This window comes from Procambarus clarkii, chromosome 29 (genome assembly GCF_040958095.1).
Source record: "Procambarus clarkii isolate CNS0578487 chromosome 29, FALCON_Pclarkii_2.0, whole genome shotgun sequence".
In the NCBI taxonomy this organism is placed as follows: Eukaryota; Metazoa; Arthropoda; class Malacostraca; order Decapoda; family Cambaridae; genus Procambarus; species Procambarus clarkii.
Window position 1 is genome coordinate 11,780,971 of NC_091178.1, and position 25,919 is coordinate 11,806,889.

At 42.7% G+C, this 25,919-nt stretch overlaps 1 protein-coding gene across 1 annotated transcript in view; it reads right to left on the minus strand.

The window, feature by feature from the left end:
- The window catches only part of LOC123765069 (homeotic protein empty spiracles), a 107,357-nt gene extending 89,664 nt beyond the window's left edge, over positions 1 to 17,693 (minus strand). The window contains exon 1 of the mRNA XM_045753494.2: positions 16,391 to 17,693. Within this exon, the coding sequence (XP_045609450.1) occupies positions 16,391 to 16,895 (505 nt within the window). The 5' untranslated portion in view covers positions 16,896 to 17,693. The remainder of the gene's footprint in view (positions 1 to 16,390) is intronic.
- Between the last annotated feature and the right edge of the window lie 8,226 nt (positions 17,694 to 25,919).

Below are 25,919 nucleotides of genomic sequence, written 5' to 3' on the forward strand. Positions count from 1 at the left end.
GGACAGACTGTGTAACAGGGGCCCCAGCTCGGGTTCAGGGGTAAGGTGAAGTCTATCTGACTGACCTATTGGCAGTCTGTCACAGTCGACTTGAGAATGGTCCAGGACGGACCGAAACGTCGTCGTCCCTTCACTTTCTAGTGTGAGGTCTGGTCATCAGTCTGTTCTCAACAGTCTGTCCTCATAAATAAAGGCCAAATACTGGTTAATCCAGCCGCCAAACCCGCTGTTCATGTATCAAAACCACTTTACACAAGATTCATAGCTGATGACGTTCGAACTGTTTTAGAACATCGTTTTGCTCTCTTTCTATGTTCGCATTACCCCCCCTCTATAAATGCTCCACGTTCGTACTGCAAATACAAATAAGTGTCATCGGAACCTAAAGACCTAACACAACCTATGCTTACTATACACAAATTTTTTTTAATAATATTACAATTGTAAATTGTAATAAATTGTAATAATTGTACATTTATGAACAAAATTTGTTTGATGTACAATACGTTAAAATTGATGAAAGTATCCATGGGAGTAGCTGTCTCAAAGACACGTTCATCAATTTTGGACGAGTCTAGTCTTACGATAGCCCTTAGTCTTACGATAGCCCTTTCGTCTTATGACAGCCCTTAGTCTAACGATAGTCTGACTACATTCACAAGGCAAAGGAACCGTCTGATGGGCTGCATATTCTTAGACTGCCGAAAAGGCTTTGACACCACCCCTCCTCCCAGAAAGAAAACTAATGTACTCCCTGGAAGATGCAGGCAGGAATGAACAAACAACATTATACCTGAACGAAAAGTTGTCGCAGTACAGGAAATACCAACATATAGGAACACGGAGGGTTCTATGGGGCTCACTTCTAGAGCACACTATGGGGCTCACTTTTAGAGCACACTATAGGCCTCCCTTCTAGAGCACACTATGGGGCTCACTACACACAGAAATCACAAATAACGTGATGCATCAATGAACAAGTAAGGGCAGTAGAACTTCTGATTGCAACTCTTTTTACCATGTCGTAGCTCAGTCGGTTAAGGGAGCAGCGTCTGGGATGATCTCGGACGTAGGTTCGAATCCTCGTCACGGTCCTTGTGAATTTATTCATGGGGCTCACTTCTAGAGCACACACGGGTATAACCGTCAAGAGGAAACATAACTCCATTTAGCCGTTTGCAAATGTCAACAATAATAAGGATATATGGAGAGATGACGACAGCAAAATGTGCTACTTCATGAGAACTTGAATTATAAAAATGGCTCAAAATGGGGCTATTGGAATTCAACCCCAAGAAATGCAAGGTAATGAGGTTGAGAACAAAAAACACTAGAGTATTAAGTATAAAAGAAGACAGGGATGGACATCATAACAAGGCCAGAGAACACATAAGAACAGGCACACATAAGAACAGACACACATAGAACAGGCACACATAAGAACAGACACACATAGAACAGGCACACATAAGAACAGGCACACATAAGAACAAGCACACATAAGAACAAGCACACATAAGAACAGGCACACATAGGAACAGGCACACATAAGAACAGGCACACATAAAAACAGGCACACATAAGAACAGGCACACATAAGAACAGACACACATAAGAACAGGCACACATAAGAACAAGCACACATAAGAACAGACACACATAAGAACAGGCACACATAAGAACAGGCACACATAAGAACAGGCACACATAAGAACAGGCACACATAAGAACAGACACACATAAGAACAGGCACACATAAGAACAGACACACATAAGAACAGGCACACATAAGAACAGGCACACATAAGAACAGACACACATAAGAACAGGCACACATAAGAACAGGCACACATAAGAACAGGCACACATAAGAACAGGCACACATAAGAACAGACACACATAAGAACAGGCACACATAAGAACAGGCACACATAAGAACAGGCACACATAAGAACAGGCACACATAAGAACAGACACACATAAGAACAGACACACATAAGAACAGGCACACATAAGAACAGGCACACATAGGAACAGACACACATAAGAACAGGCACACATAAGAACAGGCACACATAAGAACAAGCACACATAAGAACAGGCACACATAAGAACAGGCACACATAAGAACAGACACACATAAGAACAGGCACACATAAGAACAGGCACACATAAGAACAGGCACACATAAGAACAGGCACACATAAGAACAGACACACATAAGAACAGACACACATAAGAACAGGCACACATAAGAACAGGCACACATAAGAACAGACACACATAAGAACAGACACACATAAGAACAGGCACACATAAGAACAGGCACACATAAGAACAGGCACACATAAGAACAGACACACATAAGAACAGACACACATAAGAACAGACACACATAAGAACAGGCACACATAAGAACAGGCACACATAAGAAGACCCATCAGGAACTCGTATCTCAACAAGAGCAACAAAGACAATAAATTTACAAAGTACAACAATTGGCCACAAGTGAACTAAGTGAACTACTGTAGTACTCAAAGACAGTTTAACACTCACGAACCTCACAGAAGTGGAAAACAAAATGATAAGAGTAGACCTGATCACAACATACAAGGTAATCAGAGACACCTTTTAAGTGAACATAGATGGATCGTTTATCAATAGATGGTGACGGAACGAGAGAACGTAACGGAAACTGTAATCTCTCTGACTTCATATAAGTCAGAGAGATTGGTTGATAAATCCTATGGGATCGAAACATCGAGGTCAATATCTCAATTTAAACAAAAAGTCATAGGATTTGTGACCCCCATCAGGACCACAATACTCATCTCGAAAGGAGAGTAGAACACACGCTTAGTTTATCTCCTATCCTTCGGTCAAGTGAGACTTCACAGGCCACTTAATAACATCCCAACAAGTCAACGATACAAGCAGTCTCAATGAAGAGTAAACAGGTGGACATAATCAAGAAACTTTGAATTAAGTGAATAGAGAGTATTTAACTGTGGGTGAATCACACACATACACACACATACACACACACACACACACACACACACACACACACACACACACACACACACACACACACACACACACACACACACACACACAGTATGAGTATGCCGCGCCGTATGCCGCGAGTATGCCCGTCTTAGAGTATGCCGCGCCATCATGGAGCCCCCACCTGAAGAAACACATAAAGAAACTGGAGAAGGTTCAGAGGTTTGCGACGAGGCTTGTCCCAGAGCTACGAGGGATGGGATATGAAGAGCGGCTGAAGGAACTGAACCTTACGACACTAGAGAAAAGAAGGGAGAGAGGAGATATGATAGGGACATATAAAATACTCAGGGGAATTGACAAAGTGGAAATAGATGAAATGTTCACACGTAATAATAACAGAACGAGGGGACATGGGTGGAAACTGGAAACTCAGATGAGTCACAGAGATGTTAGGAAGTTTTCTTTTAGCGTGAGAGTAGTAGAAAAATGGAATGCACTTGGGGAACAGGTTGTGGAAGCAAATACTATTCATACTTTTAAAACTAGGTATGATAGGGAAATGGGACAGGAGTCATTGCTGTAAACAACCGATAGCTAGAAAGGCGGGATCCAAGAGTCAATGCTCGATCCTGCAAGCACATATAGGTGAGTATAGGTGAGTACACACACACACACACACACACACACACACACACACACACACGCACACACACACATGGGGGCTGGGTGGCCAAATGGACAACACTCTAGACTCGTGGACCTAGGGACCGGGGGTTCGATCCCTGCAGCCGGCGGAGACAGATGGGCAGAGTATCCTTAACCCTGATGCATCTGTTACCTAGCAGTAAATAGGTACCTGGGAGTTAGACAGCTGCTACGGGCTGCTTCGCGCGCGCGCGTGTGTGTGTGTGTGTGTGTGTGTATGTGTGCGTGTGTGTGTGTGTGTGTGTGTGTGTGTGTGTGTGTGTGTGTGTGTGTGTGTGTGTGTGTGTGTGTGTGTGTGTGTGTGTGTGTGTGTGTGTGTGTGGAGGAGGGGAAAAAATAGTTAGTAGTTAGTAACAGTTGATTGATTGACAGTTGAGAGGCGGGCCGAAAGAGCAGAGCTCAACCCCCCGCAAGCACAAATAGGTGAATACACACACACACACACACACACACACACACACACACACACACACACACACACACACACACACACATTTACTCACTCTCCCAATTTATTGCATTTGTCGGGTGATTACGTTCGTGTAAACGGATTATTGCTGACTAATAAATGTACAGGAAGCGACACCCGGGGGAGAGGGGGGGGGAGGGGGGACCCGGCGGGTGTTGTACTCACCTATCACAGTCTACGGGGCAGTGAGCTCTAGCTCTCAATTGTATATTATAGAGTAGCCTATATAGAGTAGCCTCTATATTGTAGAGTAACCTTGTTGTACCTGGTGCTTTATTATTTAACTATTGTGACGTTTGAATTCTTTGTTGAATCTGACTTCAGAGTTGTGGATGGAGGTGGCTTTCACAACTTCTTTCAGTCCACAACAGTTGTTGTTTCCCCTGAACAGGGTAAGAGCATTTCCTTATATTTCTATGACTCTTTTATCTCTCGTTTGCAGCTTCCATGTGTGTCTTCTTGTCCTACTTTCTCTCAGTTTAAGAAGGATGTCCTTGGACATCCTTCTATCATCCTTCTAGTCTATCCTCCTTAGTGCCTTGTATGTTGTGATCATGTCCCCAATTCTTCTATCCTCTATGATTGTGAAATTTAATTCCACTAGCCTGTCCTCATAGCTTAACCCTCTTAGCTCTGGCACCAATCTTGTTGTAAACCTTTGTACTTTTTCCATTTTAGCTTGATGCTTCACAGGGGCATGGATACCATGCTTCATATTCTAGCCTAGATCTATTATATGTTGTGTAGATTGCCTTAAAAACGTTTTGGGATTGAATTCCAGCAGCCATGTGTTTGCCACTTGTGGAGTAGTGGGGCAGTAGTGGGTGTGATAACGTGATGGTGGGTGTGATAGTGTGGTGTTGTGAGGTGGTGTTTTGGTGTTGTAGGGCCTGCGGGCCGCTCCAAGCAACAGCCTAGTGGACCAAACTCTCACAAGTCAAGCCTGGCCTCGGGCCGGGCTTGGGGAGTAGAAGAACTCCCAGAACCCCATCAACCAGGTATCAACCAGGTATCAACCAGGTTGTGTTCAATATGTGTTGATATTGTGTTGCGTTGTTTAATGTCATAAATTATTACAAACAATATATATATATATATATATATATATATATATATATATATATATATATATATATATATATATATATATATATATATATATATATATATATATATATATAGATCATAGAGCTTACAAAAGCTCTATGATCCTGGCTGTATTCGAACCTGTGAGGTCAGGGCCCCACTGGCTATCACAGTACTGATACCACTCCACCATCGATTGCCTTTAAATAAGTGTTTGTTGGTCCTGGAGCTCATATGTTGCCACACACACGAGCTCCATGACCAACTATCCCCCGGCAACACTCGTGGTGCTTTTTGGGCATAGTTTTTCATCTAGTCTACAAGTACGAAACATATGTTTGTTTCATCTATATTATATGTATGGAAGGCAGAGTTGAGGATCTGGAGAAAGCCTGACAGTTCACACATGGAAAGGGGTCAAGTCTTGAGTCACTAATTGACGGATAGGATCATATAGATCATAATTGACCGTTCCAGGTGATAATCCATAGTCTTGTCAGACACCAGCGGATACATTTTTTGAAGGCATCAGCCACGTGACAAATGCAAATTATTCCTTAGGCGACCACGAGAGAGAGAGAGAGAGAGAGAGAGAGAGAGAGAGAGAGAGAGAGAGAGAGAGAGAGAGAGAGAGAGAGAGAGAGAGAGAGAGAGAGAGAGAGAGAGAGAGAGATCCGGAAGCTTCATTGAAGAAACACAGTCACGGCCTTAGCTACACCCAAGGGCTGGTGTCCCTGGGTGTACCTGAGACCCCTCAGGGTCTCAGGTGTCCTGGTGTCCTTGGTTGAAACAAGGAGTGTCAGACAATTGTCAACATTCCAGCGGCTTGTGCATAACCCAGTGACTTAGATCATATGTGTTATTGTAATGCATGTCAGGAGGAAAGCCAGGTGACTTTGAGAGTAAGCCAGTGGCTTGTAGCTGTAGGGTTAGGGAGGCTGAACCAATCTGATGAGTGTGGATGTGACATAGTAAATAGATCTGTTTCAGTGGGAGTTCTGTCTGACATTTATTCCCTGTGAAAAACTTCTCCTTGTGATAAAGTCTGGCTGGCCTGGGTTAGGTAAGAAGTGACATCTGATGTGTTGTGTCCCTCATCTGATGTGTTATGTGTCTTCATCTGATGTGTTGTGTGTCTTCATCTGATGTGTTGTGTGTCTTCATCTGATGTGTTGTGTGTCTTCATCTGATGTGTTGTGTGTCTTCATCTGATGTGTTGTGTGTCTTCATCTGATGTGTTGTGTGTCTTCATCTGATGTGTTGTGTGTCTTCATCTGATGTGTTGTGTGTCTTCATCTGATATGTTGTGTCCCTCATCTGATATGTTGTGTCCCTCATCTGATGTTGTGTGTCTTCAACCGAGTCAAGACTGTCATTCATTTTCTCCAGTATTGGAAACTGTCACAACCTTTTGATTATAAGGCAGAACCAAGTGCTCTCAGTTTTTAAGGCTTGATAGACAGAGGCTCTCAGAAGTATAAGAGCATTCAAGCATCATAAAAATTTCTCCTAGCCAGACATAGGGTGTTCTCAGCTTCCCTGAGAATTAAGTAATATCATTCTCTCCCCAAACCTGTCTTACCCCCTTTCCTCCCTGTGTGTAGTAATGGTTCAGGAACCAAAAATAAAACTTAAAGTAAGAAACTCCTTTAACTGTTCCTTTATCACCTTTATCACTTGATTATAATGTATGTTGTTTTGCTCTGGATTTACTGTGAAGATGATTTTGTTAATCTGTAACTAAGTTGTTATTGTTGTGTTAACTTTTATTAACTTAAGTGTGGTGTTGTAGATTTTGTTGTGGGGTTTATTTTGATTTTTGGGGGGTTGGGGGGGGGGGGCTCTGTTTGGGTATTGTGTTAAGGAGTTTATTTTATTTATTTGTTACCTTGCTATGTAACTGTGTTGTTTGTGTTGCTAAGTTGCAATGTTGCTGTAGTTTTGTAGTGTTTCTGTATTGGAGATTTTTTGTTTTATGTTCTCATGGTGTAGTTCTGTTGTGGTGTTTTTGGGGTTTTCTAGAGTTGTAATTTTGTAATGTTGTTGGGCTGATGTTGTGAGGACTTCGTTGTGTGTACTCAAGGGGCCTCGTAGCCTGGTGGATAGCGCGCAGGACTCGTAATTCTGCGGTGCGGGTTCGATTCCCGCACGAGGCAGAAACAAATGGGCCAAGTTTCTTTCACCCTATGCCCCTGTTACCTAGCAGTAAATAGGTACCTGGGTGTTAGTCAGCTGTCACGGGCTGCTTCCTGGGGGTGGAGGCCTGGTCGAGGACCGGGCCGCGGGGACACTAAAAGCCCCGAAATCATCTCAAGATAACCTATTTCGCCTATTCATCTATTTGGCTTACGGGGGTTGAGCTTTGTCTCTTTGGTCCCGCCTCTCAACTGTCAATCTCTTGTACAGGTTCCTGAGCCTACTGGGCTCTATCATATCTACATTTGAAACTGTGTATGGAGTCAGCCTCCACCACATTACTTCCTAGTGCATTCCATTTACTAACTACTCTGACACTGAAAAAAATCTTTCTAATGTCTCTGTGGCTCATTTGGGTACTAAGTGTCCACCTGTGTCCCCTTGTTCGTGTCCCACTCATGCTAAACAGTTTGTCTTTGTCCACCCTGTCAAATTCTCCTGAGAATAATAAATATATTTGATCATTTACTACAAGAGCAAGAACACTGGCAACCTCATCATCGCCATATAAACTGCAATTCACAATATTGGAGGTCATTATATTTAATTCACTTGGCGCATATCAGTATCAAACTCGGACCTGTAAAATACGAGACTGTCGTATACCGAGCAGGCAAGAATGCTAAAAAAAAACACTTAAAAAGTAGCTAACTGCTACTCAATCTCAATCCTTAACCTTCCATGAAGAACCATGACGGTATCTGCTATTCATCCACCTTTCCGTCCACGTCTTATAAATTGCAACAATAAATATTGCAGTGAAAGCATTTAATTCACTGTGAACACTGAGGATTGAACTTGGGCCTGTAGAATATGGGGGGCCCCATATCAAGTCCCTACCAACCTTACCAGGATCCTCACAATGACTCTGAAAGGAGCTATACCGGTGAGTCTCAGAGTTAAACCTTCCCAGGAGCTCCACGATGGGAAGTGGCCGTAAGGAATCCCGTCTTCCCTGTTAGTCTATACTTCACAAGAACACCAACATCGTTATTTCCACAGTTTTCTATTTATTTGGCTATTTTATTTCATGAGAGTCAGTGTTAGTAGAGTAAATCATGTGTTATGAAACAGATCTTAAGCTGCAATCTGCCAGCGATAGTCTGATGATAGTTAAGTCCTGCTGAAATTCATCACAGTTGAGTAGGTAGTGGTTGAGGCAATGTTCATGTTATCATCCTCAATATACTATATGTACTTTCTTCTCCTTTTGTTCTGTTGATACTAATCTTTCTGACATATGAGTAGCCAAGTGGCAGTCTGTGGGTTAGTCGTTCTCTCCTTGGGATTAGAGCCTGTACCGTACATGGTTACAGTATTTATTTATTTATTTATTTATATATATACAAGAAGGTACATTGGGTTTGTGAGAATACATTGGATAGTACAGTATTTACATTCTTGTAAAGCCACTAGTACGCGCAGCGTTTCGGGCAGCAAGATATAGCTGAAGTATGTACCGTACATGGTTTCGTGGTCTGTACCGTACATGGTTTCGTGGTCTGTACCGTACATGGTTTCGTGGTCTGTACCGTACAGGGTTTCGTGGTCTGTACCGTACAGGGTTTCGTGGTCTGTACCGTACATGGTTTCGTGGTCTGTACCGTACAGGGTTTCGTGGTCTGTACCGTACCGTAGTCCACACTCGTTTGATATAGTATTTTGTACCTAACTAATGCTTGCCTTTTGATGTTAAAATAAATAGTTTCCTTAAGTGTTTCTTCTTCTGACTAGTTTTTTGTTCAGAAATTTAATTTCCATAGATCTCTACATGCCGAAAGAACTCAGATAAATATAAATTTGCTTCCGTGTGCAGTGGTATCCTACCGGGAGTTGATGTAACTAACACTGATTATACTGAGAACTCTTAACAAAATGAGAACGATGTGTCTCCTGCGGGTTTAACTGAGAATAAGAATGCAGGGAATGTGACATGACAGTGTACTCACCTAATTTCTGTGTGTGTGTTTACTAGTTGTGTTTTTGCGGGGGTTGAGCTTTGCTCTTTCGGCCCGCCTCTCAACTGTCAATCAACTGTTTACTAACTACTTTTTTTTTTCCCACACCCCACACACACACACACACACCAGGAAGCAGCCCGTGACAGCTGACTAACTCCCAGGTACCTATTTACTGCTAGGTAACAAGGGCACTTAGGGTGAAAGAAACTTTGCCCATTTGTTTCTGCCTCGTGCGGGAATCGAACCCGCACCACAGAATTACGAGTCCTGCGCGCTATCCACCAGGCTACGAGGCCCCCATTGTGTGTGTGTGTGTGTGTGTGTGTGTGTGTGTGTGTGTGTGTGTGTGTGTGTGTGTGTGTGTGTGTGTGTGTGTGTGTGTGTGTGTGTGTGTGTGTGTGTGTGTTTGTCGCAGCAATGGCTACTGTCAATTTTGCTAGTTCGATCTATTTTGTTGTAGGAGTCCAGAGGTGAGACCGTGGCTATAGGAGTCCACAGGTGAGACCGTGGCTATAGGAGTCCACAGGTGAGACCGTGGCTATAGGAGTCCACAGGTGAGACCGTGGCTATAGGAGTCCACAGGTGAGACCGTGGCTATAGGAGTCCACAGGTGAGACCGTGGCTATAGGAGTCCACAGGTGAGACCGTGGCTATAGGAGTCCACAGGTGAGACCGTGGCTATAGGAGTCCACAGGTGAGACCGTGGCTATAGGAGTCCACAGGTGAGACCGTGGCTATAGGAGTCCACAGGTGAGACCGTGGCTATAAGAGTCCACAGGTGAGACCGTGATTGTTTCATGGTCTGTCTTGTGTTGATACTTTTAATACCCTATCAATATCCCCTTTGTTATGTCCATTCATCCACTTGTAAACATCTATCATGTCATCCCTAACTCTTCGCCTTTCCAGTGAATGCAATTTAAGCTTTGTTAATCTCTCTTCATATGACAGGTTTCTAATTTGGGGAATTAACTTTGTCATTCTACGTTGAACACGTTCAAGTGAATATATCTATTTTATAGTACGGCGACCAAAACTGAACTGCATAATCTAAATGGGGCCTAACCAGAGCAAGATATAGCTGAAGAACCACACCAGGTGTCTTCCCTGGAAACACAAACCGAAACTGTCTCTATTTTCCGCTTGTTACAACTTGTAATAAAGTTGTTACATCTTGGCTTAACGTGTTTATGACATATTAGAACGTTGTTACAACTTGCTATATTGGTTGTTATAACTGGTTAGGAGGTGTTAAAACTTGTTCGAACGTTGTACCAACGTCGTAGTTTCGGTGTGTGTTTGGTGGGTTGTTTCTAATACTTCGATTAATAAATCCCAGTGTCCTATTTGCCTTATTACGAACATTCATGCATTGATCTTTTGGTTTTAAATTCTTATTAATCATAACTCCCTTTCGCAATCCGACTTCGCAATCTCAACACCATATAGCTCGTATCTTCTAACTCTATCATCATTACCTAGCCTCAGAACTTTACATTTATCAGCATTAAACTGCATCTGCCAATCTTTTGACCATTTCAAAACCCCTATTGAAATTGACTTAAAGTGACAGTGTATGTATTAATAAAATAAAATAATTTATATTAAATTAAATTTATATTAATTAAAAATAAATAATTAATAATAAAAGTCTTCTTCCGAGTTTATTACTCCACCGATTTGTGTATCATCGGCAAATTTCCAGATGTTTAATATAACAATGTGCTTTAATGTACTTACTAAGCTCTCTCATCTCATTTTTCTCTTGCAATGTATCTTTATCATTTATCAATTCTGATAGAAATTACCTACTTAAAATTATCTGCTAGATTAAGGACCTGCCCGAAACTCTGCGCGTACTAGTGGCTTCACAAGAGTGTAAATACTGTACTATCCAATGTATTCTCACAAACCCAATGTACCTTCTTGTATATATATATATATAAATAAATAAATAAATAAATAAATAAATAAATAAATAAATAAATAAATAAATAAATGTATTTTTATAATGTGGCTATCTAGCATATAACTGGATGGCAAATTGAATATCCGTAAAATCTTGAAAAATACTGGAAAACAAAAAAAAAGAAATACAAAATATAAACGTTTTACATGACAGTATAAATCGAGTCAAATCGACACGACACACTTGAACAAATGATTAAATTATTGCTGTATGACACAGTATATTCCTGCAACATTATTACCGTATATCACTGTATATTCTGGTACAGTATTACTGAATGCCTCGAGCCAGGACGGGTTTGGCCCCCACTGTATAACAGCGTGTATAAGAGCGTGTATAACAGGGTGTATAACAGCCTGTATAACAGCCTGTATAAGAGCGTGTATAACAGCCTGTATAACAGCGTGTATAACAGCCTGTATAACAGCGTGTATAACAGCCTGTATAACAGCCTGTATAACAGAGTGTATAAGAGTGTGTATAACAGCCTGTATAACAGCCTGTATAACAGCCTGTATAACAGCGTGTATAAGAGCGTGTATAACAGCCTGTATAACAGCGTGTATAACAGCCTGTATAACAGCGTGTATAAGAGCGTGTATAACAGCCTGTATAACAGCCTGTATAACAGCGTGTATAACAGCCTGTATAACAGCGTGTATAACAGCCTGTATAACAGCGTGTATAAGAGCGTGTATAACAGCGTGTATAAGAGCATGTATAACAGCCTGTATAACAGCCTGTATAACAGCGTGTATAACAGCCTGTATAACAGCCTGTATAAGAGCGTGTATAACAGCGTGTATAACAGCGTATATAACAGGGTGTATAACAGCCTGTATAACAGCCTGTATAAGAGCATGTATAACAGCCTGTATAACAGCGTGTATAACAGCGTGTATAACAGCCTGTATAACAGCGTATATAACAGCCTGTATAAGAGCGTGTATAACAGCGTGTATAAGAGCGTGTATAACAGGGTGTATAACAGCCTGTATAACAGCCTGTATAAGAGCATGTATAACAGCCTGTATAACAGCGTGTATAACAGCCTGTATAACAGCGTGTATAACAGCGTGTGGTTACAGCGTGTGGAGGAACAAGGTAGACCACGTCATGAGTGTACATCACCTCAGTTTACAGTGTGTTTACTTGCCTCCCAGCTTCATGTCATGGTATATACACGACAGGTAAGTGTTATTGAGAGAAGGGACTGGATATCCTCACATACCATCATCACATGTCAGAAGGTATGTCCAGACCGGTAATAATTATACCCCTTGGAGGGTATCATATTTGGACATTATTGTATGGCATGGAGTATATCCTATGTAGTATGACACTGACAATATGACGCTGAGTATATTCTATGTGGGAATTGTTATATGGCTTGGAGTATATATCCTGTAATAATTAGTTTATAGCTTTGAGTATATCGAGCGCAGACCACTCAGTCACGAGGCCTGTGTGCGTGTGTGAATTTACTATTTGTAAACACACACACACACACACACAAGCACGCACAAAGGGGCCTGACAGCCGAGTGGACAGCGCTTCGGATTCGTAGTCCTGAGATTCTGGGTTCAATCCTCATGGAGGCGAAAACAAAATGGGCAGAGTTTTTTTTCACCCTGATGCACTTGTTCACCCAGCAGTAAATAGCTACCTGGGAGCTAGACAGCTGCTACGATCTGCTTCCTGAGTGTGTGGGGGGGGGGGGTTCAGTTGATTGACAGTTGTGAGGCGGGGCCAAAGATTCAGGGCTCAACCCCCGCAGGCACAACTAGGTGAGTACACGTGCACACACACACACACACAAAGGTAAAATCAGGTATGATAGGGAAATGAGACAGGAGTCATTGCTGTAAACAACCGATGCTCGAAAGGCGGGGTCCAAGAGTCAATACTCGATCCTGCAGACACAACTAGTTGAGTACAACTAGGTGAGTACACACACACAGCTATATATAACCTAACTGGTTCCAGTGCCATCGTTTCTGGAACTTGTCCTAACCAATTCCAGTATTGTACCTGGAAATAGGTTTAACCCGTTTCCGCCACGAACTAGGCCCCTAACACAACTAGGCCCCTAACACAACTAGGCCCCTAACACAACTAGGCCCCTAACACAACTAGGCCCCTAACACAACTAGGCCCTATTCCTAACACAACACAACATTCGGTACAATACATTGGAAGCCCCCCCCCCCCCACCAGATTGAAGTCAGCGCTCCATCACTCAGTGCTCTACTAGTCAGCAGTCTATTGCTCAACGGTCTATCGCCCAGCGGTCTGTCGCTCGCGCATTGGAACAACCGTTGATAATAGTCACAGCGAACTGTATCAGCGAATTACCATATAGTTGTGTATGCCTCCTGAATATTGTTATACAACATGGTGTGTATTCTATTGGCTCATTATACAGTATAGTGTAGCATGTATTGGATAATTGTTGTATGCCAGGTTATTTTAGTATTATTTATATGTGTCATTTTTATGGTGGTATATATGTCGTGCTTAATACTTGCTACGACAAATACATTATATATATAATATATATATATATATATATATATATATTATATATATATATATAATGTATTATATATATATATATATATATATATATATATATATATATATATGCGAACAAGCCTGAATATATATATATATATATATATATATATATATATGTCGTACCTAGTAGCCAGAACTCACTTCTCAGCCTACTATTCAAGGCCCGATTTGCCTAATAAGCCAAGTTTTCCTGAATTAATATATTTACTATAATTTTTTTCTTATGAAATGATAAAGCAACCCATTTCTCTATGTATGAGGTCAATTTTTTTTTATTGGAGTTAAAATTAACGTAGATATATGACCAAACCTAACCAACCCTACCTAACCTAACCTAACCTATATTTATAGGTAAGGTTAGGTTAGGTAGCCAAAAAAAGCTAGGTTAGGTTAGGTTAGGTAGGTTAGGTAGACGAAAAAACATTAATTCATGAAAACTTGGCTTATTAGGCAAATCGGGCCTTGAATAGTAGGCTGAGAAGTGCGTTCTGGCTATTAGGTACGACATATATATATATATATATATATATATATATATATATATATATATATATATATATATATATATATATATATATATATATATATATGTATGTGTGTGTGTGTGTGTGTGTGTGATTGTGATCATTAAATACCAATTAGCTGGCAAATATATTAGCGCCCAACTGCAAAACCTACAAAAACTCTGCAATTTTAAGAAAATCAATGCAGTCTTGAAATGGCAATCATCATAAATTATGCAGTAATTGCCCAATCACAACTGCTATTGCACTGTTAATAACTTTAAACATAATTATATTAATAATATTGACAGCCAATAACAACAGCAGTAAGAAAACATTAAATATTATGCTACACTGATGATAATAATAATAATATATTTAACGAAGAAAATAACAATAAAAAACAACTATAATAATGTAAAAGAAAATAATAACAAATATTAAAATATTAATAATAATAAAAATATAATAATAATAATAATAATGAGAAAATCAGTGGTAGTCATGAGAAGGATTCGAACCCACGCACTTAGTACTCCTTAGCCCACCACCTAAACCACTGCACCATAACATGATCAAACAGCAATGCAAACTGGAATTTAACTGACTCCTCTAGGGGGCCCCCTGAGTCTTCCAATCAGGGGGGGGCTTCATCCAATCCCCCCCTTCCCCCTTACACTCTGGCTGTGTGGTTCAGTAGTTCTACCTTCGTACTAAGTGTGTGTGGGTTCGAATCCTTCTCGTGACTCCTACTGCTTTCCTCATGGATACATCACGCTAATGTGATTTCATTGTGTAATAAAAACTATGATGATTAAACCAAATTCACAGCAACAAAGACTAGCCTCATTGCTTTCAGTACTGTATATATATATATATATATATATATATATATATATATATATATATATATATATATATATATATATATATATATATATATCGACCCTCGTGTACCACCTTCACTTCCATACACCATTACCCAAGTACCTGTATGGACCCAACCATCCCTTGTATGGCAAAACTATTCTATACTGTAATTTTGATACTACTACTACTGTTACTACTACTAATATTATTACTACTACTACTACTAATAATAATAATTAAAATAATTTTGAGGTAATGGAATAACTTGAATCAACGTTCTTGTGCTTCCCAGACACCTGCCTCAACCGACTCAGCCATGATGGTACAAAATGTTAATTGATATATCGCTCCAGTGTGAAAGAATAATAATAATAATAATAAAAATAATAATAATAAGTCACAAATAAACGATAATACTATATAGTTAGTAATAATGCCAATGATTATAATAGTAATTCCAATAAAATAAATAATTAAACTAACTAAATACTTAAACTAGCATTATTATTATAATGCTAATAATTCTCACCACACTTATCAAAACATAACGAAAAATATAAATATTATTAGTATTACAGTAATACTATTATTATTATGATCCCTTTTAAACTGATGCAGAAAATGTCAATAACAACAGCACCAACAATTAAAATAATTATACGAATAATAATATTCAATTCCGGGACCGTCAGAGGCAGACTCCAGGGTGACACACACACCTTATTACCTCCTCTATAACAATATTAATTATAACAATATTAATAAAAATATTAAAGATAAAGATACCAATATTAATAAATATAATTATAAAAAAAGAGAATTATAATATAATACTATGACCAATGGTATTACTACTGCTGCTAACCAAACAGGACACCCAGGGGTGACGCTCCAGCTGTGAGGGCTGTGGGGGGATAGGGTGAGGGCTGTGGGGGGATAGGGTGAGGGCTGTGGGGGGATACGGTGAGGCCTCTAGGGGATAGATTGAGAGCCTGAGGGCTGGGGGGATAGGTTGAGAGCCAGTGAGAAAAGTGCTGAGGTTTACCTGGGAACCTGTGGCCGAAGAGCCTGGAGTGCCTGGAGAGGAGCCACGGGTACAGCGGGAACTCCCTGGGTCCGGGCGCCGGGGGTAAGGGCGTTCCCAGGTGCGGCATCTGTCCCAAGAGTACGGGGGGCACGGCGTGGTGCAGGCCGTGCCCAGCGCCTGGTGGCAGCAACGCCGCCAGGTGCAGCGCCTGCGGCATGTGCAGGCCGGGCAGGGCCTGTAGGGACGGGATGGCGGCGGCATGGTGGTGGGCTAGCGACGAAGGCACAGACGTAGGTATCAACGGGTGGATAGGTTCGGGTATCCGGACTTGCGTTTTGTGCAGGTCGTGGAGATGCCCGAGCGGACTGGTGGGCGGCGGGCTCCCTCTAGGGGAGCCAGGGGAAGGGGGCGGCGACGCCCTCGAGTCTACTCCCCCACGCCCGACGATGCTGTCTATAGAAAAGCCCAACTTGGGGCGCGTGGAGGTGTGAATGACGGTGGAGGGCGTGGGAATCATGACCATGGCCAGCCGCCAGGGTAGCAGCAGCAGCAGCAGCAGCAGCAGCCAAGCCCCGCCACCGCGCTACTTCGGCCCTGCCAGCGCTCCTCGCGTCATCCTCCTCTCACTACAAGCGATCTATCTCCTCAAGAGTCAATATTTTAGCCGTACACAGCGTCGCAGTTTGCTCACACGGGGCACCGCGTCCCAGAAGTTCCCATCAGCACGTAGGGAAGGCGAACAGGAAGCCTAGATAGTAATGTTGACACTTACACGATGTTGACTACATGATCAACACATGGAGCTTACCGCCTGGATCGCCTTGTCGGGGGCGGCTTCTCATTGGTCGGCCAGCCGACAGCCAGGTGCAAATCTACGCGCTCATTGGCTGCCGCGATGTTAACTCAAAGCTGACTCCGCCTACACAATTAATATCTTTCCTTATCTCTGAGAATACAGCTTTATTCCACGTAAACTGATAACTGAAGCTCCATCAGTCATTTCTTCATGGTATTTTTAACACTAGAGTCAATTTCCACCAAGGAATCAATGCATTTATCTTCAAAATACGCTTGGATAAGTTAGCAGCAAAACGCCTGTTAGCGTCTTAGAGAAAAAAAAAATGTGCGTCGACTAGTGTGCTCTGGCGGCGAGCGTGGGTACCAGGGAGGTGGGCGGGGCGGGCGGCGGCCACGCCCCCCCTGGGAGGAGCCACGTAATGGAATACAAACATAACTGCTATTGTTATAACGGGCAGCGAATTATGAGAAAGCTGGCGGGTCTCTTATATCCAATGGTTGTGTCAGAATCATCGCGGCGCTGGCTTAAGTTTCCAGGCCCCGAGCACCAGGCTTACAATGTGTTTGTTCTGAACGGAGTAATATTAATATGATTGTTACGTGTGTGTGTGTGTTTGTGTGAGAGAAGCTTGTGACGTGTAAATCTATAGTTACCCTGAGATGCTGCGAGTCTCGGAGGAATAAACGGGCCTAATCTCGCAAGCTTGAGACTACTCGGGTTTGCTATTTATCTCACGCGTTCTAAACTTCGATACAACACGATGCGCTCAAACCAAAGGCCTCGACAACCAATACACACACACACTGACGGTTGAGAGGCGGGACCGAAGAGCCAGAGCTCAACCCCGCAAGCACAACTAGGTAAGTACGCACACACACACGCACACGCACACACACACGCACACGCACACACACACGCACATACTCTCAAAGCAATGTGCGTGTATCCCAAGCCAAGGCCACGAATAAGAATAATATCAGTACAAAACATTGGGTTGAATAGGCTTTTAAACAGCCTCATTACCAATTGGCTGCTACATACCCCCGTCGGTACTCACCACCCCGACTGCTAAACGATCCCCCATACACACCCCTTCCCAACATGCAACATCCGTGCATTAAAAACTTGAGATAACTCAAACATTCAATCTAACAGCTCGTAAAGGGGGAGGGGGGGGGGAGGAGAAGAGAGTCGCCAATGAACGCTGGCGGCGTTCCTGTTGCCATTAATGACCGGCGCACGGTCAATATGGCAACAGCCTGACTCTCCAGAGTGAATCAAGCTCTAATGTGATCAATTCTCGCCTCAATTATATTAGCCGGCGGTCATCATTACCGAGGGGGGGGGGGGGCTCCCCAGCTCCCAATGACGAGCTGGGAACACTTTATGTTGTGGGGGGCCATGAGGGAGGAGGAGGACGGGGGAGACTCAACGGAGCTGGGGGTGGATGAATGGGTCTGGATGAATGAGGCTGGGGGTGAGTGAATGGGGGGGGGGGATTGTGAATGAGGCTGCCTGACATGGAATGGGGGGATAGGGAGGTAGTCGATAAAACAGGAGGAAGGGGCTTTTGGGGCCACGAATAAAATCAGGACACGACCGTATGGAGCTGGTGGATAAGATAGTGGATAAGAGATGCATAAGAGGTGGATAAAAGACAGGCATGGTGGATAACTGGCGCAGATGAGACGGGTTAGATTTTGGAGACATTGAATAGTACGATTGGTAATAATAAATATTGTGTTGATTAGTAAATAGCATGAGGAATAGTATAGCCAACAGAAAAGTATAGCATGAGGCATAGTAAATGACTAGTGTATAGTGAATGGGACTATATTTATGTACAGTACAGAAGTAAACAAAGGCAGTGTTTGCTTCATCCTGTCCTCAATGTTCCAGATGTCATCAATGATCCCCTTGTCATCAATGTTCTCCTTGTCATCTATGTCCCCCCTGCCATCAATATTACCCCCCTGTCATCAGTGCTTCTCCTGTTATCAACGTTCCCTTTGTCATCAATGCCCCCCATCATCAATGTTCTCACTGTCACCAATGTTCCCCCTATCATCAATGTTCCCCCTGTAATCAATATTCCCCCTATCATCAATATCCCCCCTGCCATCAATGTTCCCCCTGTCATCAATGTTCCCCTTGTCATCAATGTTCCCCCAGTCATCAATGTTCCCCTTGTCATCAATGTTCCCCCAGTCATCAATGTTCCCCTTGTCGTCAATGTTCCCCCTGTCATCAATATTCCCTCTGTAATCAATATTTCCCCCCCCCCCATCATCAATATTCTCCCCGCCATCAATATTTCCCCCTGCCATCAATGTTCCCACTGTCAGCAAGGTGGCCTTGAAGGAGCGGCCGGCGCGTGACTGTTGCCAATAAAGGACTTGTGATGACATAATAAGATATGCTTAAATGCATAGACGTGCATGTGAATGTAACGGAGACACCTTGAACATCATCCAGCGGGGCAAAGGTGGACTGTTAGGCCAAAGGTACACACTCCCGCCGTTTACCCGCAAGACCTGCTCAAGGCTTCCTTCCAGTTGCTGGAACACTGGGCGTGAATGAGACACTTCGTGATCGAAGGCTTTAATACCACAAGGTGAGGGGGCTCTACGATGCCTCACTGGCCACCACTACTGATTGTTCAGTCATTCCCTGAACTATATGTTGAACAGATCTCTAGCCCCTGTCTATGGAGAACAGAAGAAATTGTATATATATGGTAATTAGCATTGTATATGTTTGGCCACGTCTGTGGTTGGGAAAAAAGCCCCTACAGTCCTTCCTCCAGAAATGATGGTACAGTACTTACTGAAACCATTTGGACAAATGTACTGTTGGACAACAACAATGCTTGTTTTGTATTACTGAATTAGTCCAAATGGCAGTCTAGACTATTGAAATGGCAACTAAAGAACCTGACCTTTCCCATCAGTAATAGGCTTAATATGGTATATATATATATATATATATATATATATATATATATATATATATATATATATATATATATATATATATATATATATATATATATATATATACATATATATTTACTGGGCCTAGGAATGTTTAAGTTTGGAAATCAGCTTTTTTTTGGGCCTCTGCAAAATTTATAGTACAAAACGTGATGATTTATTGGAACCAACGGTACATATATGGGTACTTTCGTCCAGACAGTTGGTATAAGTACACTCATATCCGGAGGACGAGTTGAGTACTACAGGGCGACCTCTGCCACTTTATTTGATTTGGATATTGCATTATTCCACAAAAGGATCAAGCTGGAACATTATCATAGAGCACTGACACCTGTCCACCTGACAGGCACACACTTGTCCATCTGTCAGGCACACACCTGTCCATCTGTCAGGCACACACCTGTCCATCTGTCAGGCACACACCTGTCCATCTGTCAGGCACACACCTGTCCTTTTATTCTTGATTCATGCAGCAGACACCTGTTTTGATGCTGTTATGTCATGCAGCAGACACCTGTTTTGATGCTGTTATGTCATGCAGTAGACACCTGTCTTGGTGCTGTTATGTCATGCAGTAGACACCTGTCTTGGTGCTGTTATGTCATGCAGTAGACACCTGTCTTGGTGCTGTTGTATCATGCAGCAGACACCTGTCTTGGTGCTGTTATGTCATGCAGCAGACACCTGTCTTGGTGCTGTTGTGTCATGCAGCAGACACCTGTCTTGGTGTCCTCAGTTGTTGCATGTCCTGATGCCCTGGTAGAGCAACCTGACATGGACATGTGGTGCAACAGGCTGCTGGAACGGGTCAACCCCCCCCCCATCACCCCTTTCGTTCTCATCCCGTTGGACTGGTCGGAACCGCCACCTTACCTTGAGGTGCTTCCGGGGCTTAGTGTCCCCGCGGCCCGGTCGTCGACCAGGCCTCCTGGTTGCTGGACTGATCAACCAGCCACGGCTTCACTTCTTGCGAGCAGGCGTTCGATTCCCGACGGTCCAGTTATAGTGTTGGAAAAGTTCCTTCTCCCTCGTCCCAGCTCCTGTCCTGTCTTCACATCCCGGCCCAGGTGCTACCCGTTCTCTCACTTTCTTACAGTCAATATTGACTTATTAAATACGTGCATATGTGATATACTAAACGTACTAGTTTACCTTGAAAAGCTTCATAGAAAACACCGACCTTACCTAACCTTCTTAGTATGTTAAGATAAGCATCTTATTGCCTAATAAGATACCTAATAAGATGCTTATGTTAACATACTAAGAAGGTTAGGTAAGGTCGGTGTTTTCTATGAAGCTTTTCAAGGTAAACTAGTATGTTTAGTATGTCACATATGCACGTATTTAATAAGTCAATATTGACTATACGAAAGTGCGAGAACGGGTTGAGGTGCTATATCTCTCTGCTGGTACCAAGTTATTCCTCCTTAACATAACTGGTATAAGTTTGTAATGTTCTCCAACACTCAAGTCTTAATTCAGTAACACTCAAGTCTTAATTCAGTAACACTCAAGTCTTAATTCAGTATCTCTGCGGGTCCAGCATCCCATCTCTTGACTCCCGACCTTCTAGCGTCACTGTACTTTGCATCTTCATTTTCTCTTCAAGTGAAGAGAAAATTTTATTTTTGTTTAAGCATCTTTAGGGTGGAATATTATTGCACACTAACACAATTGCACACTAACAGCCCCTTTCAAAGCTGAAGAAATTGCTGATCTGGAGAGCATTAAGGGATTCTTTTACTGCTATAATCCACTCAATGAGACATTTAAATTATTGGGAACCGATTAAAATGTTTAAATCGGTTTTCTCTTGAGCGCAGGCGGGAGAGATACATAATAATTTACATGGAAAATATTAGAGGGGCTGATTTCAAATCTGCACACAGAAGACACATCACATGTGACCATGGCAGGATGTGCAGAAGACCCCCGTTGAAAAGCAGAGGTGCAACAGGTACTTTGAGGGAGAACTCTAGTGAAGATCAAGAGCCGAAGACTGTTCAACACGCTTCCACTACACACAAGGGGCATAACTGGCCGACCCCTCACAGTGTTCAAGAGAGAACTATCAACATCAGAGGCCCGAGACTGTTCAACACGCTTCCACTACACATAAGGGGCATAACTGGCCGACCCCTCACAGTGTTCAAGAGAGAACTATCAACATCAGAGGCCCGAGACTGTTCAACACGCTTCCACTACACACAAGGGGCATAACTGGCCGACCCCTCACAGTGTTCAAGAGAGAGAACTCGATAAACACCTCCAAAGGACGCCTGATCAACTAGGTTATGATTCATACGTCAGGTTGCGAGCAGTTGCGTCCAACAGCCTGGTTGACCATGCGGACGACGAACCGGGAGGCCTGATCGGAGGACCGGCCCGCGGGAGTGTTGATTCCCGGGACCTCCTCAAGGTATCAAAGCAAAGCTCTAAAGGAATCATATCAACACATGCACAAAGTTCATCTCTTTGTCCATGTGTTGAAGTGTTGTTATAAACGTTCACATTTTCCTCTTTCCGGTCACCCTAGACCTCCTGGTCACCCCAAAATATAGAATGTGAACAAATCCGCCACGATTTAAAAAAAAAAGATATAGAGGTTTCGCAGATGATGGAGTAACTGTCTGGTAAATCCTGGCCCCTTAGCCCTCTAGCCCAGCCTGCTCTTTCGATTTCCCACTCCGTCAAATATGCAACTGTTTTGGTCTAACTAAAAAGGCGTAAAACTCTTCTCACCTCTGAGAGCCGACGCACTCAAAGCGTCAATATGACGCTGCTCTAAATTTTCAACTGAAACGTCGCAATTCTAACGGATTGGTTGATTAGGGGAGGACGGATTCTGCATATTCCTTAAAACATGAATTATTGACTGGATTACAATAATTACCGACTGTCACAAGTTAGGGATAAAGATATTCGTCCCGAGTGATTATACCCAATCATCCTGAGGGCTAATTAGCGAGTCTACCCTGTAATTGGGACGAGGTGGGCTAGCCAACGAGCCATGGAATGGGACATGATGTACGATGTTGGGATAACCTGTGAGAGGTGAGAAAGGGGTGGGGGGGGGGGAGGGGGAGAGATGCACGATAAACTGGAGGAAAAGATACTATAGAGATAAAATAGATAGATATACAAATAGAGAGAGAGAGAGAGAGAGAGAGAGAGAGAGAGAGAGAGAGAGAGAGAGAGAGAGAGAGAGAGAGAGAGGAATATATAGTAGATTTGACAGGGAAAAATAGGACAAGAGACAGTTCATTAGACATCTGACGGTTAGGAAAGCGGAGTCCAAAAGTTAAAAGCACGATCCTGTGGGCACAAATAGGTGAACACTCACACACACACACACACACACACACACACACACACACACACACACACACACACACACACACACACACACAGGTCCTATTGTACATGCTTGGCAGGTAACAATTTGGAGCGTCATTATGCTATAATGTATGACTGGAGCCCCTTAATTGCAAGGTATGTTGGCGGTCATTTAATTAAATAGCGTGTAATTTGGTACTAATTTGTCCATACGTTAATGTAGAAGTAATGATATGATTACTAGGATGGTCGTCGTTTGCCAGGGCCCCACGACCCTCGGTCGCTTGAGAAGTGGACAACTCCTGACATTATGGAAGTCGTCCATGGATGTTGTCGTCGATGTTAGTTGTCGTCACAATCTACTTGAGAATGGTCCAGGACGGACCGAAACGTCGTCGTCCCTTCAACTTCTAGTGTGTGGTCTGGTCAACTTAGTTGTCGTCATCGGTGTCGTTATCGATGTTATCGTGCCCGTCAGCTGATGACCGCATTCCTACCTTCCCAGCTCTGCGTGTAGGGTGGAAGGATGCTATCTTCTTATCTTAAGGTTATCTTAAGATGATTTCGGGGCTTTAGTGTCCCCGCGGCCCGGTCCTCGACCAGGCCTTCCCCGCCAAACACACACCGAAACTACGACGTTGGTACAACGTTCGAGCAAGTTTTAACACCTCCTAACCAGTTATAACAACCAATATAGCAAGTTGTAACAACGTTCTAATCCTTCATAAACACGTTAAGCCAAGATGTAACAACTTTATTACGTTGTAACAAGCTGAAAATAGAGATAGTTACAGTCTGTGTTTCCAGGGTATATCTAGGCTCCATTTCTCCTGGAAATGTAAACTATTAGAATGTAGCGTATTACATGTAAATACTGGAGACGAAACGTAAACTCTGATGGTATCTGATTGTCTCACGTGAAAATCTTCCTCCTGATGGCATCACAGGGACCCAAGACACGTATGAATGTCTTACGACCAGCCACGCAAGCGTACGCTGGTCGTGGGAGTTACGTGACCACATCTTCTACGACACGTCCCTTCCTTGTCACGTCACGCCTCGTCCCTTTCCCCTAAACTCCCTCACTCTCATGTCACGTGTCTTCTCCCTCGGTCACGTGATTATTGCCTCCCTTTCCCCTCCTCCCTATTCTCTCTCTCTCTCTCTCTATAAACAAAATCAATGAGTAGGCATTATCTGCGACACTGAGTTATCAAAATGGTTATCTTAATAATCTAATGAAAACTAATGCTGCCTATTTTCACGTGTACTCATCTAGTTGTACTTACTTAGTTGTGCTTGCGGGGGTTGAGCTCTGGCTCTTTGGTCCCGCCTCTCAACCGTCAATCAACAGGTGTACAGATTCCTGAGCCTATTGGGCTCTATCATATCTACACTTGAAACTGTGTATGGAGTCAGCCTCCACCACATCACTTCCTAATGCATTCCATTTGTCAACCACTCTGACACTAAAAAAGTTCTTTCTAATATCTCTGTGGCTCATTTGGGCGCTCAGTTTCCACCTGTGTCCCCTTGTGCGTGTGCCCCTTGTGTTAAATAGCCTGTCTTTATCTACCCTATCAATTCCCTTGAGATTCTTGAATGTGGTGATCATGTCCCCCCTAACTCTTCTGTCTTCCAGCGAAGTGAGGTTTAATTCCCGTAGTCTCTCCTCGTAGCTCATACCTCTCAGCTCGGGTACTAGTCTGGTGGCATATCTTTGAACCTTTTCCAGTTTAGTCTTATCCTTGACTAGATATGGACTCCATGCTGGGGCTGCATACTCCAGGACTGGCCAGGATCCAGGTGTATGTGTGTGTGTGTGTGTGTGTGTGTGTGTGTGTGTGTGTGTGTGTGTGTGTGTGTGTGTGTGTGTGTGTGTGTGTGTGTGTGTATATATATATATATATATATATATATATATATATATATATATATATATATATATATATATATATATATATATATATATATATATATAAGCATGTGATGAAATACAGCTACAACAATAATCATACAGTACGATCGGGACAAATATGATCATACAACAGAAGTATGATCGCACAGTACAGACATATATTCATACAGCCTAAGAGAGAGAAATTATAACCACATACAAACTGATTCATTTGGCCCAAAAACATCATCTTGAGGTAGTTTATTCGCCAATAATGATTACATAGAACATGGAAGGCTGTGTCTGTGATGAACAGCATAGAAACGAGGTCGGGGGGGGGGGGGGGTGATTAACCCGGGGAGCCCAACTGTTTGCACCAAGGTAACAAGGGATTCAATGATTAGTAATTGACCCAACCCACTAAATGAGCAAACCTCAGCTAGAAGACACACACACAGTCTCTTATGGAAATTCTGTAATGAGTTTGTTAACCAGACCACACACACTAGAAGGTGAAGG